At 43.4% G+C, this 16,392-nt stretch overlaps 1 protein-coding gene across 6 annotated transcripts in view; it reads left to right on the forward strand.

Moving 5' to 3' along the window:
- The window catches only part of birc6 (baculoviral IAP repeat containing 6), a 122,750-nt gene that overhangs the window by 56,196 nt on the left and 50,162 nt on the right, over nucleotides 1-16,392 (forward strand). For all 6 annotated transcript variants that reach the window (XM_080482079.1, XM_080482080.1, XM_080482084.1 and 3 more), the window contains 8 exons: nucleotides 525-654; nucleotides 2,104-2,235; nucleotides 2,773-2,934; nucleotides 3,020-3,193; nucleotides 7,684-7,883; nucleotides 9,785-10,118; nucleotides 11,571-11,788; nucleotides 15,462-15,626. In XM_080482079.1, the coding sequence (XP_080338205.1) occupies nucleotides 525-654; nucleotides 2,104-2,235; nucleotides 2,773-2,934; nucleotides 3,020-3,193; nucleotides 7,684-7,883; nucleotides 9,785-10,118; nucleotides 11,571-11,788; nucleotides 15,462-15,626 (1,515 nt within the window). The remainder of the gene's footprint in view (nucleotides 1-524; nucleotides 655-2,103; nucleotides 2,236-2,772; nucleotides 2,935-3,019; nucleotides 3,194-7,683; nucleotides 7,884-9,784; nucleotides 10,119-11,570; nucleotides 11,789-15,461; nucleotides 15,627-16,392) is intronic.

Here is a 16,392-nt window from a genome sequence, read left to right on the forward strand (position 1 = left end):
TTGGGCCCTACTTTATTCAAACTCTAGTAGGCTTTTTTGTTGGGGTTTAAAGAAACATTAAAAACTTAGATGATTTTCAACTTCAGAACTCCACAGTGCATAGTACAGTGCCTTCTCTTCTTTGGTCATGTTTTCATGTGTTCACAGTTCAGTCAGCTGGTTCATGACCAAACACTTGATCCAAATTCCAATCTTTCAGGACGAGGAAGATGAGTGAAAGTGCTTCCACAAAGTAAAAGCAAAGCTGTTGCATCGCCTACACTAACTGTCATCCAGTTGATGGTCCTGTCAGGTGGCCAAAGGGCCACATGTGGCCTTCAGGCACATGACAGTAGGTTTGCGTTTTCCATCCTTGGTGGGATGTGTTATTAATACAGCTGAGGGAAATAAACTCGGTTACTAAGCTATAACGATGAAGACTTCTTGAAGACTCTCAGCCGGCCTCTCGCAGTACGTGATTGTTTACGGTCTCTTTCCTGTAACTTGATCAGTGTTTTTCTGCAAATATGTTTTCATGTCCTCAGTTATACAAAGGACGCATCAATGCTACCAGCCACATGATCCAGCATCCCATGTATGGAGCTGGACACAAGTACCGCACCCTCCACCTGCCCATCTCCACCACACTGGCTGAAGTCCTGGACCGGGTGTCTGGTATGTTCCCACAGAAAACTCATGACCGGCAGCATAAGACCTGATCAGAGCATCCCTTTTCCACAGTTTAACTTTTGTTCTTTTTGATCATTGGACCAATTTGATCAAGACCTGGTGTGAAGGCAGAGATTATCAGGAAGTGTGTAAACTGTGTGAGAGCAGAGTCGTTTCCACTGTAAACTACTGTTAGCTCCAGTTTGTGAAGCTTCTCACCTCCTGCTTCATCAATCTGCTGCCTCACAAACTCACACCGCATTAAAGTTGGGAGGTAACCCGCTCTGTGTTTCCAGCCTGCCATTCAAGTTTTTCTTTCTTTTTTTAACTGCTTTGGTTGTTTTTTTTAAACTTTAAACAGCAGGCTGAGCTTGATGGCTTGCGACAAGCTTCCTGCTTCCTGCATAACAACCAGGAAGCGGCAGCATGTCCCAGGATCAGAAACCCATCCACTCAATCTGCTCTGTATTCTCACATGAAGCTTACATTCGAATCATGCTTCAAAAAATAGCTGTGTACGAACAATCAGGAAAGATTCCAGATTGTGGTGAACTACAACACCACTTCATTTGCACCCAGTGAATGTGTTATGGGAGATTTCATAATTCTGTGGCTGAATTAGCTTGACAGTCGTGAAACGTCATCAAAAAAAATTCCATTCCAACATTACAAATTATTGTCAAGTTCAACTATTTGTTTTCAGATACATTCTAGGCCACACGCAGGAACTTGGTTTATGTAGCTCGCTAGCTGCTAACTTTTTTCTCTCGTTAACATGTGAACTTTTCCATTTTTGCTTTCATGTTTGGTCACAGTTGACCAGCTTAATCATATTCAGGTTCTCGTCACTGATCCACCATCGAGGATTGTTGGTTTTTAGAGCTAATCTCAGGTTGAAGGTCTGTTTCAAAGCTTTCTAAAGACAAAACGATGAAAGTGAGGGAGCAAACCTTTAAGCGTAGAGCTGAAGATTAGAGTAGACAGCAGAAGCACAGCCAATGTGCACCTCCACCGCAGTAAATAGGGCACTGTAGATGGACAATAACAACCATGGCAGCTTCCAGAGTGCCATGACTCCCAGTCCATATTGTCATGTTTATAGCGTATCGTTCTGTGTGGTTTCATTACTAAAACAACCAACAGCACCAACTCATGGTCGGTCATGCTAACTAGATCATTTTCAGTGTTTCTGCTATTGCCATGTAAACATGAAACTTTTCTGAAACGGCAATGCCAAATCAATGCTTTTTCACTTGAAACGTTCCTTCAAATCTGAACAAACTATGAGTGAACCGCCTCAGATGCTCGTCGATGTAACTTTGCTTTCATCCTCGGGCCGTCCTCCGTCTGTCAAGGTCAGCGGTTCGTCCCTGATCATGCGAGCCGGCTCCGGGCTCCCGTCCCAGAACCTTCAGCAGCTGGTAACTGGTGCATCTCCTCTGTTGGTCCACACAGACACACCCAGCATCACAGCCAAGCTGATCAATGAGCAGAAGGAGGACAAGGAGAAGAAGAACCATGAGGAAAAGGAGAAGATGAAAGCAGACAGCGGTTTCCAGGACAACTACAGCGTGGTCGTGGCCTCAGGTGAAGTGTTGTTCATGTTTGTAGTACTGTTCTATGGTCCGGTCCACGATTACAGGTCATCAACCTGATCCAAAATAAGTTTGATCCTGATCTGGATGGAGATACTTAAGAGAAACATTCTGCGGCTTTCTTCCTGACACATTAATTCATGTCAGGATGTTTCAAAGCTTTGGTCCCAAAGCAGCTGACACATCCTGGATACTTGTGAGGCTGCTGTAAATGGGCTTACCTACAGACTAAAATCAGGTGATGACACTCTGAGGACGATACGTCATTAAGATTTTAGATTAGGGATATGGGAACATTTCGTCCTCAAAGTTGATGTTTTATAAGCAGAAACTTGATCTCGTGTAGAGAAGGCGCTGCAAAAAATGGGGAATACACACTACTCCTCAGGTCATATTGTAATGGCTAATCTGTGTCGGTTAACTTGGGAAGCTGAAGGTCGTCAAGGAAAAAGACATCAGGTCTGGTTGTACCTCTGTGAATAGAAGTTGGTATTTTTGTAAGATGAACTGCTCCTTCATCTCCCATCAGGCCTCAAGTCCCAGTCCAAGCGGGCTCTCTCCACCCCACCTCGACCCCCAACCAGGAGGGGCCGCGTCCTGAGCGACAAGCTGACCGCCTCATCCGGCGTGGACCCGTCAGCCAAAACCATTAGCGTGCCCGTCTTCCACCTCTACCACAAGCTGCTTCCAGGTACCGCATGTCACCTGGCGCCGCGTCGGCCGCTCACGGAGCCTGAAGGCTGAAGTTTGCTTTGTGTTTCCTTCCTCCTCTCCAGGTCAGCCCCTCCCGCCGGAGATGACCCTGGCTCAGCTGCTGACACTCCTCTATGACCGCAAGCTGCCGCAGGGCTACCAGTCCATCAACCTGACAGTCAAACTGGGCTCCAAGGTCATCTCTGATCCGGGGCTTTCAAAGACCGACTCTTTCAAGAGACTCCGCACGGAGAAAGGTACCACAACTTGCAGCTTCACACGTTCTCTTGTTCTTTTCCCTTTTCTATTAATATTCACGCTTCTGATTAGCCTTCCAAGAGGAATTATCAGCCCTTTGTCTGATCTCACATTTTCTAGGCTACTCCAATGTAAGACTTGTGAAGAAAATGGTGATTGTAGACGACTTCAGTCTTGTGAATAGAAGGTTGTTTTTTTCCCTGAGCCAAGAGGTGATTGATAGTCATGCTCTGGTCAGAATTAGGCTGCAGAAGAGGCGTTACGATGATGTAAAAGCTTGTGCACGGACTCTCTCCTTTCTGTTTGCAGAATTCAGTCACTCCAGAAACTGCTGCTTTCCACATACAGTGGCTTTTTACAGACAGTTGACATTTCCACCTTGGTTTAAATTAAGCCTGCAGTTTCACTGAAGGACACCTGGTCCGGACAGGCAGGGATCAAACGGCCGACCCCGAGCCACAAGTCTGCTCTGGTGACTGCTGGACCGTTATATTTAGCTTTCATTGTGCAGACTCATGAGTCAGGACCAGGACAGATTAATTTAGAGCTTCACTGTGTTGTCTGGATGAGATCAGCACTGAAACACTTCTGCTCACATACAGTACAGTACCTTCTACTCTTAGCCACTGGAGAGGTGCTCAAATCAGTTTCTGGAGGTAGATAGATTTAAAGAACCAAACAAAAAAACAACTAAAACAGATTAAATGTAACCGTTTATTTACGCTGCATGTGCAATGACATGACACTGATTAACATCAGGAAGGATTGAGGTTATTTTTTACATTTCACTGAAAGAGGAAATACTTCTGTTTTGTCATTATATTTATATATATAACAATTCCGAATTATTTCAAACCTGTGGCAGCAGGGCTGAGGTCAGAAGCAGTATAACTGTAAAAATTAACTACAGGTGCAAATGTGATGGAAAAACCTAAGAATAAGATGTCTCTGTCATGTTTGGTGCAAGAGAAGGAGCACTGTTATCTTGAATCATGTCATTTACATTGCTGAGCTGCAGTCGCATCAGAATCCGCTTTACTATCATGACCTCTGCAGAAAAGTTGTGCAGTTTCACTCTCTTGACCTGGCCTCAGATCTGAGTGGTGTTTTCATATACAGGTACCTCTCAAAAAATTTGCATATTGTGATAAAGTTCATTATTTTCCATAATGTAATGATAAAAATTAGACTTTCATATATTTTAGATTCATTACACACAACTGAAGTAGTTCAAGCCTTTTATTGATTTAATATAGATGATTTTGGCAAAAAAGTAAAGAAAAACCAAAAATCCCCATCTCAAAAAATTAGCATATTTCATCCGTCCAATAAAAGAAAAGTGTTTTTAATACAAAAAAAAGTCAACCTTCAAATAATTATGTTCAGTTATGCATTCAATACTTGGTCGGGAATCCTTTTGCAGAAATGACTGCTTCAATGCGGCGTGGCATGGAGTCAATCAGCCGGTGGCACTGCTCAGGTGTTATGGAGGCCCATTATGCTTTGATAGCGGCCTTAAGCTCATCCACAGTGTTGGGTCTGGTGTCTCTCAACTTCCTCTTCACAATATCCCACATATTCTCAATGGGGTTCAGGTCAGGAGAGTTGGCGGGCCAATCGAGCACAGTAATACCATGGTCAGTAAACCATTTGCCAGTGGTTTTGGCACTGTGAGCAGGTGCCAGGTCATGCTGAAAAAGGAAATCTTCATCTCCATAAAGCTTTTCAGCAGATGGAAGCATGAAGTGCTCCAAAATCTCCTGATAGCTAGCTGCATTGACCCTGCCCTTGATAAAACAAAGTGGACCAACACCAGCAGCTGACATGGCACCCCAGACCATCACTGACTGTGGGTTCTTGACACTAGACTTCAGGCATCTTGGCATGTCCTTCTCCCCAGTCTTCCTCCAGACTCTGGAACCTTTATTTCCGAATGACATGCAAAATTTGCTTTCATCCGAAAAAAGTACTTTGGACCACTGAGCAACAGTCCAGTGCTGCTTCTCTGTAGCCCAGGTCAGGCGCTTCTGCCGCTGTTTCTTGTTCAAAAGTGGCTTGACCTGGGGAATGCGGCACCTGTAGCCCATTTCCTGCACACGCCTGTGCACGGTGGCTCTGGATGTTTCCACTCCAGACTCAGTCCACTGCTTCCGCAGGTCCCCCAAGGTCTGGAATCGGTCCTTCTCCACAATCTTCCTCAGGGTCCGGTCACCTCTACTGGTTGTGCAGCGTTTTCTGCCACACTTTTCTCTTCCCACAGACTTCCTACTGAGGTGCCTTGATACAGCACTCTGGGAACAGCCTATTCGCTCAGAAATTTCTTTTTGTGTCTTACCCTCTTGCTTGAGGGTGTCAATGATGGCCTTCTGGACAGCAGTCGGGTCGGCAGTCTTACCCATGAGTTCGGTTTTGAGTAATGAAACAGCTGGGAGGTTTTAAAAGCCTCAGGAATCTTTTGCAGGTGTTTAGAGTTAATTCGTTGATTCAAGGGTGGGTGTGGTGCTCCAGATGATTAGGTTAATATCTCATTTAGAGTACCTTTTCATGATATGCTAATTTTTTGAGATGGGGATTTTTGGTTTTTCTTTACTTTTTTGCCAAAATCATCTATATTAAATCAATAAAAGGCTTGAACTACTTCAGTTGTGTGTAATGAATCTAACATATATGAAAGTCAAATTTTTATCATTACATTATGGAAAATAATGAACTTTATCACAATATGCAAATTTTGTGAGAAGTACCTGTATACTGGCTTCCCCTGCAGTAACACAGTGATGTTACATCTCAGTTTATGAGCTTCTTCTGTTCCCGGACTGCGGGAAGCAGCTCCTTCTCATTCTCCCCAAAAAACTTCCTTCTCCATGAACTTGAAGAAAAGTCCCCACGGCCCAGACACTAACCACTTGATGGGGTCAGTCATTATCTTTATTTAACCAATATATCCTTCCTCTCTGTGGCTGCTGCATTCAGATAGCCTCATTACATGAGCAGCGGAGATTAGACACCCAGCAGCTCAGAATGACTAACAAATAACACGGATTACTGGCCTGGTGGAGTCGCTTCCCGATCCATACTCTGCATGTGAGATTTCATTTCATAAACGAATCTGCAAAGGTCTTTCAGATCTTTCGTCTTTGAAAGAATGAAGCCTGTTTCACTGCGTATATGTCCTCTCCCACTCAAATGCTCTCATTTTCTTTAATAAACCTTAAGCGTTTGTCCATTTAGGATTTCCAGATTTTAATTAAGACTAAGTTCAATTAAGTGTTTTGATCATTGATGAGAGGACATGACGAATAACAAGTTCAACATTTCAAATATATCTCTGTGTAAAAACCAAACAAGTAGAATTTCAGAGAATATTCTGCCAAATTGTCTGCAAAAATGCAAAAAAAGTTCATTGTAATGACAAATTCTTCATGGCGTTTGGTGTTGGGATAACAGTGATTGCAATTTCAATGGTAGTTAATCATCTATTTCAGTGGCAAAATATATACACTGTTCCCTTCATGGTTTTGCTCCTTGGTCTTTTTGGAGTTTTCTAGCATGTTCACATTTCCCTGTTTGATCTGGACCAGAGTTTTCCTCATGAACTTTCTGGGAAGGTCTGTACGTTAGGACGTCTTCGAACGCTCCCCTGAGTTCTGAACCGGATCTAACAAGCGTTCCCTTGAAAATGTCAGTCTCGGTTCTCATGCAAGCGCGTGGGGTGACATACAGCGCAATGCATTCTGGGTAGTAAACAAACAAAGCTAACCTTGTGAAACAGAAGTATCCTGCGTTCAGACATGAAGTAGTGAGAAAGGCGCTCATTGATATCTGGTCTGAAGACAATATATCGTGGTTGTTTGTGGCTACCCGTTAGCTATGAGCTAATTAGCCTAGCCACCACTGGCGGGGCTTCCGGTTTTGGTCCGGACCAATCAATGAGCCACGTTTGTTCTTTGCTACTTTTGTTAGTGTTTGTTTTGGGCGCCAGCGCAAACCAAAGAATTAGCTGTTGTAATTGTATGACATTTTCCAGGCAGTTTGATCCAGCCTCAAAATACAAATCAAACCAAATGAAGGTGTGAATGTCTGTGATTAAGGTAGACACAGTCTTAGAATGAACATTACTCGTCATAAAATGATTTAAGTTAGTAATTCTAATGATTGTTGGTTGTAGTCACGCAGTTCCACTTACTGTTGGTGTCCAATGCAACACGACTTTAATGTCTCCAACAGGAAGAAAAGCTATGAATGCCAAACACACAATACATATTCAGAATATTTCCAGAATGCAATAATTTCAGACATGAACAAGATAAAGTATGCGGTTTGGGTGAAAGTGATGCTGTATGTGACACATGAATCATGAGAATCAACTGTTGACTGCATGTTTCAGTGAGGACGCTGTCTTTATGAATGCAGTAATATTGTTTGTCTGAGAAGCCAGTGGTGACAGTGCATGAACGTACAACAGGTCCTCTCTTTGCTCTGCTTGCAGTGGATCACTGCGACATGCTGAGCAGCTGCCCGGAGGACGAGCCCATGACGCCCGGCGAAGAGTGCCTGGACGCCGCCACCGACGAGTCGCTGCTGGAGACCAGCCCCATCCAGTCCCCTCTGCAGGTCTTCGCTGGCATGGGCGGCCTGGCCCTCATCGCAGAGAGGCTGCCCATGCTCTACCCGGACGTCATCCAGCAGGTCAGACTTAACCACACGGCTTCATTCACATGGGATCAGTTCTCACTGTTAAATGGACAGTAAACCCAGCAAACGTGTGACAAGAAAGAAAACAGAACCTGCAGCAGACTTGTAGATGGAGAGAATCTGCTTGAGCTGGCTCCGGTTAAGCTAATGATGTCCAACTTACACCAGAGTGGGGCTGGTTGTTGGGTTATGGTTAGGAAACCCTAACCAGTCTGTGGAAAATCTTAGACATTTGCTACAATTTTCAACTCAAAGTGTTTGCTGATCCTGATATGTCTTCTGGAGAATTCACTCTTTAGTTAAGTTCACACTGCAGACAAATGGTTCAAATAATGATATATTTTTTTTACCTCCACATCCACCATTTTTCTTTAATGATTGACTGAACAGCACAAACTGTTTGGGTTTTTAATTTTAATTAAAAAAATTTAAATACAATTAAGACTGCTTTCACATGTTGTCCTAAACTGGATATTTGACCTTTATGTTGATACATGTGGTCTGCCATCTTGGATGAGGACCCACTGGCTTCTCTTCACTTCTTACTAATTACACAATTACAATAATCACAAGTCACTAAATGTTCATCGCATGTTCTTGTGGTTTGTTTTGTGACAAACAGACAAGTAACCATGATCCAGAACCCTTTTATGCATTTTACATATTTCACACTAAAATAGTTTCTGTGCTTGCAGGGTCACACTGGACGGTGTAACCTGTAACCTGATCTCTGTAAAAAAAAAAAAAAGCATGAACAAGACACCCCGAACGGAACAGTGGTTGAAAGCACTGTCCTTAAAACTAGTGTTGTAGTGCGGTGCTACTACCCTGTGCGGGGACAGATAAACAAATTTAAAGTTCTTTTTATCGCTGCTATATCTGCTATCAGCCACTCAACTTACCTTGATGTGGGACTCTGGGTTTGCAGTGGTTTCTGCCTTCCTGCCTGGGGCTTTGCAGGGCTCAGGTGGATGCCTTTCGTCTGCGTGATTGTTGTTTCCCTTGTAAATATTAAGAGTAAATCATGATAAAAATACCAAAATCTATTGTGTCTGTGAATTATTTTGAGAAGACACATTTTGAGTTCTGAATTTTTTCTAAGTTTGATAGAAAAGTTATAAAGACAGAAAAGAAAAGTTATAAATCAGCATCACTTAAGGACCAAACGTCCACAAGACAAGATGACATTAACAGTAATATCATGAAAGATGAACATATTGAAAATAATTGAACAAAGAAAGTGCTCAGTATTTCTTTTGTGAACCCTTGAGAGCGGTTGTCTTTTTGTTTGTCAGTTAATCGGATAACTCAAAAGCCTATGAATGGACTTTGGTAAAACATTGCGCAAACGATAATGGAACGAGTAGGAAGGGATTTTGCTGATTTTTACATCTGGATGCAATGTGAGCCTCGGAATGAAGTGGTTAACTTGAACTTATCTATTTATACCTTGTGCTACTTTGCGACTCTTGTCAGATCAGGTGAGTAGAAATGGTCAAAGTCTGAAAGCTGTAGCTGTGAAACAATGACGTTGGGGCAGATCATTTGAGCATCCATGACGAAATCAGATTCATTACCATGAAAACATGAGAATAAATGGTACGATAAGAGCAGCTGTACTTTGAGCTGAATCATCGGTGGTGGACTGACTTCTTGTGTGGATGAAATCGGAGCCCCACCAGGTCGTTGTCCTGAACAACTGATGATTGAGAGCACTGTGAAAGCTAATAATAAACCAAACCACTCTCTCCAAGGTCAGGAATGAGCTGCGACGCTTCACTGGGATATTGTATGCAAAAATGGCAGCGGAGGTTGCCAAATGGCTCTCTCCTTGATTAAAGCAGGAGCTTGTACTTTGTTCTGTGTTTGATCTCCACGCACACGCTCGTTCACAGGTCAGTGCCCCCGTGGTGCCCTCCGCCACGCAGGAGAAGCCCAAGGACAGCGAGCAGTTTGAGTGGGTGACCATCGAGCAGTCGGGCGAGCTGGTGTACGAGGCGCCCGAGTCCATCGCTGCCGAGCCGCCGCCAATCAACAAGCAGCAGTCACAGTCATCCTCTTCGTCCTCGTCTTCGGTGCAGACCATGTCCCCCATCCCCGCCCACTCGCTGGCAGCGTTCGGCCTCTTCCTGCGCCTGCCCGGCTACGCCGAGGTGCTGCTGAAGGAGAGGAAGCACGCGCAGTGTCTGCTGCGCCTGGTGCTGGGCGTCACGGACGACGGAGAGGGAAGTAAGTCTAGAAGCGCCACATGTGGTCAGTCAAACTCACACCGAGGTTTATCATTCCTGATCCACCACCATCAGCTCGACTTCCAAAAGAAGTGCAGAAGGAGCTGAAACGGCTCCATGTGACTACGTGGTCGATCAGACATACATGCATTGATCTCAGCACAACTGTTCAGAGCATCAATTTTGATGTTTTTGAAACTATACATACAGTAGACCTAGTATTTGAGTGAGACAATTACATTTGTTTTCTTTCATACATTCTGAATAATGCAATAATTAAAAATTGTCCACTTAATACTTTCAAATAATCGTACATTTTATGGAAATTTGTGCCAAGATTTCTACAATGAAAATGAATTAATGAGAAATTATTGTTTACTTCAATGCAGCCTGTAAATTCTGATCTGAGTAATATTTACATGTCATTGATCTGATTGTTCATAATCGTGTTTGGATCAAGTTCATATTCGTGTTCGCATATTCTCGGCTCATAATTAAATCTATAAACATCAGTGTCTGTGATCCCAGTCATTAGATGGCAATGTCCTTCCACAGGGATTTCGTTCCCCTCCAATGCGTTTGCTCTAACATACCTTATGTCATGGAAGTATTCAGTTGAGCAGGTGGAGGAGTAGCCAGTGTCTTTAGGCTTGAGGTCAATTCAGCGACGCGCTTCCCTGCGACAGGCTCTCCCAACCTGCTGCTTGCAAGATCTCCTCCAAGTCCAGCTCTCCAGAGGAGGCCTCCATGGTTATTTCATATTTTTACAACCCATCGGCTGCAGTCTGGGGGTTTTCTAACACGGTGCTCTTACCATCTGCGCCAGATATTTTCAGCCTTGCAGGATACAGGATGCGCGTCTTGATGTTGCGTGCATGTCGTTGTTTCCGTACCTGTCTGTACTTTGCGCGCTCCTTGTACACCTGCACTGGGAAGTCCTCGTTGAAAAAGATCCTACTGTCGTTCAGCTCTATGTCCTTCTTTGTCCACGCAGCCTGGAGCCTGAAGCCATTCATCAGAAATAAAGCACAAAAAAAACATAGTTTAAAGTGCATCAAGCCTATATGTGACCAAGTCGTTCATAGAATTAATCACATTGTATCACATTGGAAAGCGTGTGCTGACTATGAATTTGGCTTTCTCAAACTGAAGAGCAATATTTAACTATTTCAGGTTTCCTTAAAGTTACAGTATCCTGGTCAACATCAAGCATCGAGCATGAATAAATTAAGTTTCTAAGTTGTTTATGAAAATTAGGAATATAGCAGCTTGTTTTTTGCAGTTTTGTGTAAAATTCTTATGCTGACTTCTTTCAGAATCACTTCTGTGTTTTAGCAACAGCATTAGTTTTCCAGTTCTATGGCTGAAAAAGGAGGTGATTGAAGCCCAGAACTAAATGGAAGAAAGAGGCCAAACTAGTTCCTCGTTAACCATTTCCTCACCGTCTCCCCAGGTCACATCCTGCAGTCACCATCAGCCAACGTGTTGCCCACACTGCCTTTCCACGTGTTGCGAGCGTTATTCAGCAGCACTCCGCTGACCACCGACGACGGCGTGCTGCTCAGACGCATGGCTCTGGAGATCGGCGCCATCCACCTCATCCTGGCCTGCCTGTCGGCTCTCAGCCACCATGCACCACGCAACCCCAACGCCACCACCAGCGTCTCCGAGGTACACGGCATAACTTCACAATTTATCGCAACGTCATTGTCATATTACAAAGAACTGCAAAAACTCTGATAATTTCATCTCACAAAACTCAAGGAAAATGCAACAAATTCAAACTTACTCGTTATGAATTGGAGACAAGCAAAAACAGTTATTTGGAAGGACAGATCTCAAACTGCAGAGACAGTAACATCATCTGCGTAACATTGTTATCACAGGTTCACCTGATACTGTGCAGCCCAACCTTTTACATGGAGTCTCCCAAGTTGAAAGACTGGTGGACACACACACACTTTCACCAACATACAAAATCAGCCACTAGTTTTTCCAATCTGTGAATCTCTCACTCTTTCATTTCTCCTCCAGAACACCATTTATCAGCAAAAACAAACGCTATCCACACATTGGCTTTTCTTTCATCTGGGACAGTCTAAAACAGTGTATGCAGCCGCAGTGAAATGTGTCCAACTTAAGCCCCCCCCCCCCCCAAACAACATTAACAGTGTCCTCTGCTTCCCTCCGCTCAGCCACAAATGTCCTAATTGTTCATCTTGAAGGATAAGAGTCACATCATGCGTTAAAGTGTGGGACAGGTCCTTAATATTATTGACACTTTCAGGGCCAAAAACAAAGGAAGCAGATTATTACTTTTTAGACAGAATGACACTTCACATAAAGTGGCTGGTGTTGGTAGTATTTCTGTTTACTTGACTTCCCTCACTTTAGAGCTAATGAAACCTTTTTTCCTTGGTTATATTTTCACTAACTCTTTGATCAGTGATGTACGTTTGTATTGCCTTATTAAGTCAAACCCAAATCAATAGAATTTCATCCTGACAGAAAAACACCTCAAACTGAGTTGTTTAGGTCAAAAAGTCTAAAGAATTAGAAGGAAAAGAAACAACAACAAGAAAGTTCAACAACAGTTCTGTTGGGAAAAGACCTGGGATTGTTTTTAGGTTGTTGGAATTTTATAGATTTCAGAAAACGTTAACTCTATTCTAACCTACCGTAATTAATTAATATAATTACACTAGATCATTATTATATTATCAGCGGTAAGCGTGGGTTATCAAATACAGCAAAGTTTGGATGAGACTGCTCCTGTGACACAGCAACATTTTTGGATATTTCAGTGTTGTTAAGACTCATTTTTGTGTTATTTCTTATGTTTGTCTTCACACACTTTGTGTCACTGGATCCTGATCATAGTCCAAACATGATGTTAACAAACAGCAAAGACATCAGAAGACAGTTTTCTTCTCTTCTGATCTCAGACTCTCGAAAGAAAAACAAACTTAGTGGAGAACTACCCTGATCACAGCCAAGATTAAGATATTGTCTATTTTGTGGTATAATTTGAACATTGAAATGATAAATATTAAATATACAATTTGACTTGTTAGTATTTTTTTTATTGATGTGTTTTGCTTAATAACATGCAACAGTCAAACAATACAAATCCTTACTTGTTGTTTTTGGTGAAATTGACATTTCCTGGCCTCCCAGTGGAAACATATTATTTTGAGGTCTATTCAAAAAGATTCTGAGCTAACTCTTGTTTTATTTACCCACTGTAAAGATTATAAAGCAGGGTTCCAATAAATTGTCTAAATCGGTTCAAAGATTATGAACTTCCGATGATGTACATTGATCTTCATAACAGGAAGCTTTTACTGTCAAACATTCCTTGTTCAAAGTGGAACCAACATCTGAGGACACACTCCTTCTGTTGGAGCTGCTCTGACTCGATGGATCCACCCTGTGTGTTTTGTTCTGGCGGTGACGTATCCTCACCCGCCCCCCTCCTCTCCCGAGTTTGGATTTATTGAGCTTCCCGAGCTGACGACGAATCATGAGGCCGATTATTTGAACGTGAGCCAAGGATTTGTCACCGTGGCCGTGGCTGTCCTTGATCTGCCTCCACCCGGCCTGCCGGGGTAGGATATGTTTCCAATATGAGTCAGAGGCATGTGCGTCCCACAAAACATCAACTCTGCTCAATTCAGGGACGTTGCTGGTGTTCATCCACATCTGAAGCCTAAAGGACTTCTCGCCAATAAATGAGTGCGGGCTCTGCAGAAGACCTCCATTGTTTTCTGCTGAGGAGGTAGAACTAGATCAGCTCCATTGTGTCGGTTCTAAAGGGAATACTTCAGGTTGGCTTCAATTCTTTCTTTCCAGAATGTCCAGCACAACGTTCTTAGGCCCCGTTTCCATGACAACGAATACGAGTGTATCTGCAAAACTTTCTTCACTTTGGTCGTGTCCGTTTACACGACACCAGTGTGCGGATGTATCCACAAAGTTTTTCTCCCAGCTCCCAAGGTGGAAAGATTCTTTCACGGCGCTATTCATTTCTGCAGATACTGCTGGAGGCTACAGAGCCTGTTCTCTCCCCCTCCCTCCTGCTCATCCAGTTGTGAACAAACATGGCGGTACCCTAGTGGTATGACTCGTATTCTAGTTTTATCGTCCATATCAGTAGTTTTATTGTTGAGACTCTCCCCTGATAGCATCCGATGCATCATCAGTCCATGCGGATGTCGGGTGCTCTCCATTTTCTTCACGTTTATAGTGTATTGTTCTCTGCACACGTCTGTATAGTTCCATTACAAAATCAACCAACAGCACCCTCCAGTGGCCCGGCATACTAGCTCCATCGTTGTGTCTGTGTCCGCTGCTGCAGTGTAAATGCGCTCCTTTTTTTTAACGGATTAGGTAGGTGTTGTCACGTGAAACGTTGTCGTGTAAACATGGCCTTAATTTTTATGAATGTATGACGTAGTGAATGTCGCCTTTATTTCAACTGAGGTTGACCTCTTCAAACCATCTTGGAATTGAGTTGGACTTCCATGTTGTATGGAGCAGCTGTGGTTTGGTTGGTTTGCTCCCCCTCAAGTTGGAGTTTCAGAGCCTCATATAGGGTGTGTCCGATAAAGATGAAATGTGTCTGCAGTGCAAACCACAGAAACTCAAGGAGAAGTAGAGAAGGCTTTGCAATTGTAGAGCAACTTGTGTAAAATCAACGTTAGCTTCTGTTGTCCTATTACATTTAGCCACAAGTCTTGTGTAGAGGTGCAGCTTCCCGAGCCTCTGTTATCTCATCCATGAGAATGGAAAATGCATTCTGGATAGAATAAGATCTGTTCTTCTTCACACCTTATCTCCTTCATTTTATTAGCACCTTTACAAAATAATTTCATTGATCATTCTTGAAAAAGCTTCTAAGTAGTACTACTTTACTTTGGTCTAATTTCCCTCTTCTTTTAAAATCCATTTTTTTAAAAACGTACTTTCTTCAACTCTTGGCGGTGCCGTTAAAGCTAGCATAAGCTGGCTAACTGCAGCTAAACTTACTGTCACATTTTAGGTTTACATACTAGTAACAAGTGGAGACAAAAATCAAGAGGCTGCTATGTTACACCGCGCTGCTCTTGACTGTATTTTTGAATCAGAAAGCATTCTGGTTAATGTTTCAAGTGTTCACAGCTTTTCTAGAGATAACGAGCAGAAAGAAATGGTGGATTTACTGTGTAAATGCTGAGGAAATCTGGATTTGAGAAATCCATCAAATATAGACCATTTATCATTATTGTATTGAATGTATTTGAGTGTGAAAGCTACAACAATGACATTGAGTCTCTTCAGTGACAGCTATTTGTGTGTGTTCTAGCCTCAGATGTCCAGTTGTCATGGTGGGGGGACCAGCGAGGAGCAGCAGCTGTACTGGGCGAAGGGAACTGGTTTCGGTACAGGATCCACAGCCTCAGGCTGGGATGTGGAGCAGGCGCTCACTAAACAACGACTAGAAGAGGAGCATGTCACCTGTCTGCTGCAGGTAAGCCCCATCATGTCCTCTGAGACTTTCACATCCACTCTGAGGTACCCGTGATGTTTTTCTGTTGATGCTGATCGTAAGCAGCAGTGTGAGGCGCTAACTCTGGAAGACGGTACAATCCAGCTCTCGTATGAAGGCGGCGTGAGCTGGAAGAGAGCGGCAGGAGCTGACAGGTCCAGGCTGTTTGGATAGATGGAGTGTGACTCGCACATGAAACCTCAAAGACTTGGCAAACACATGCGAGAGCTGAGCGGACGTCGGGGAGAATTTGGACGGCGCTGGTCAAACCTCAACTGAAACAGGAAGAGATCCAGTTTTTACAAACGTCCTGGTGATGGAGGATCTGTCAACATCTGGAGCTGGTCCGGGGATGTCTGGGTTCTTCTTTCGCTATCTCTTTTTCTTTCTCTTTCTTTCTCTTTTTCTCTCTCTCTTGCTCTCTCTCTCTCTCTCTCTCTCTCTCTCTCTCTCTCTCTCTGTCTCTGTCTCTGTCTCTGTCTCTGTCTGTCTCTCTCTCTCTCTTTCTGTCTCTCTCTCACTCGCTCTCTCCCTTCCTCCCCTCCCTGCCTCATTAGTTAATAGTGTTGTCTCAGCTCTCTTTTCTTTGTCATATTGCTTTTCTTCCCACTATATTGTCCTTTTCATTTTGTAGACAGTTTGTCATCTGTTCTTCTTTTGTGTGCCCAAACACTTGAGCCCACTCAAACGTCTCTATCCATCCATGAACAATACTGCTTTCACTCTTTTGTCATGTAAAACGTGGAGC

Source organism: Lipophrys pholis (genome assembly GCF_963383615.2).
Source record: "Lipophrys pholis genome assembly, chromosome: 15".
Classification (NCBI taxonomy): domain Eukaryota; kingdom Metazoa; phylum Chordata; class Actinopteri; order Blenniiformes; family Blenniidae; genus Lipophrys; species Lipophrys pholis.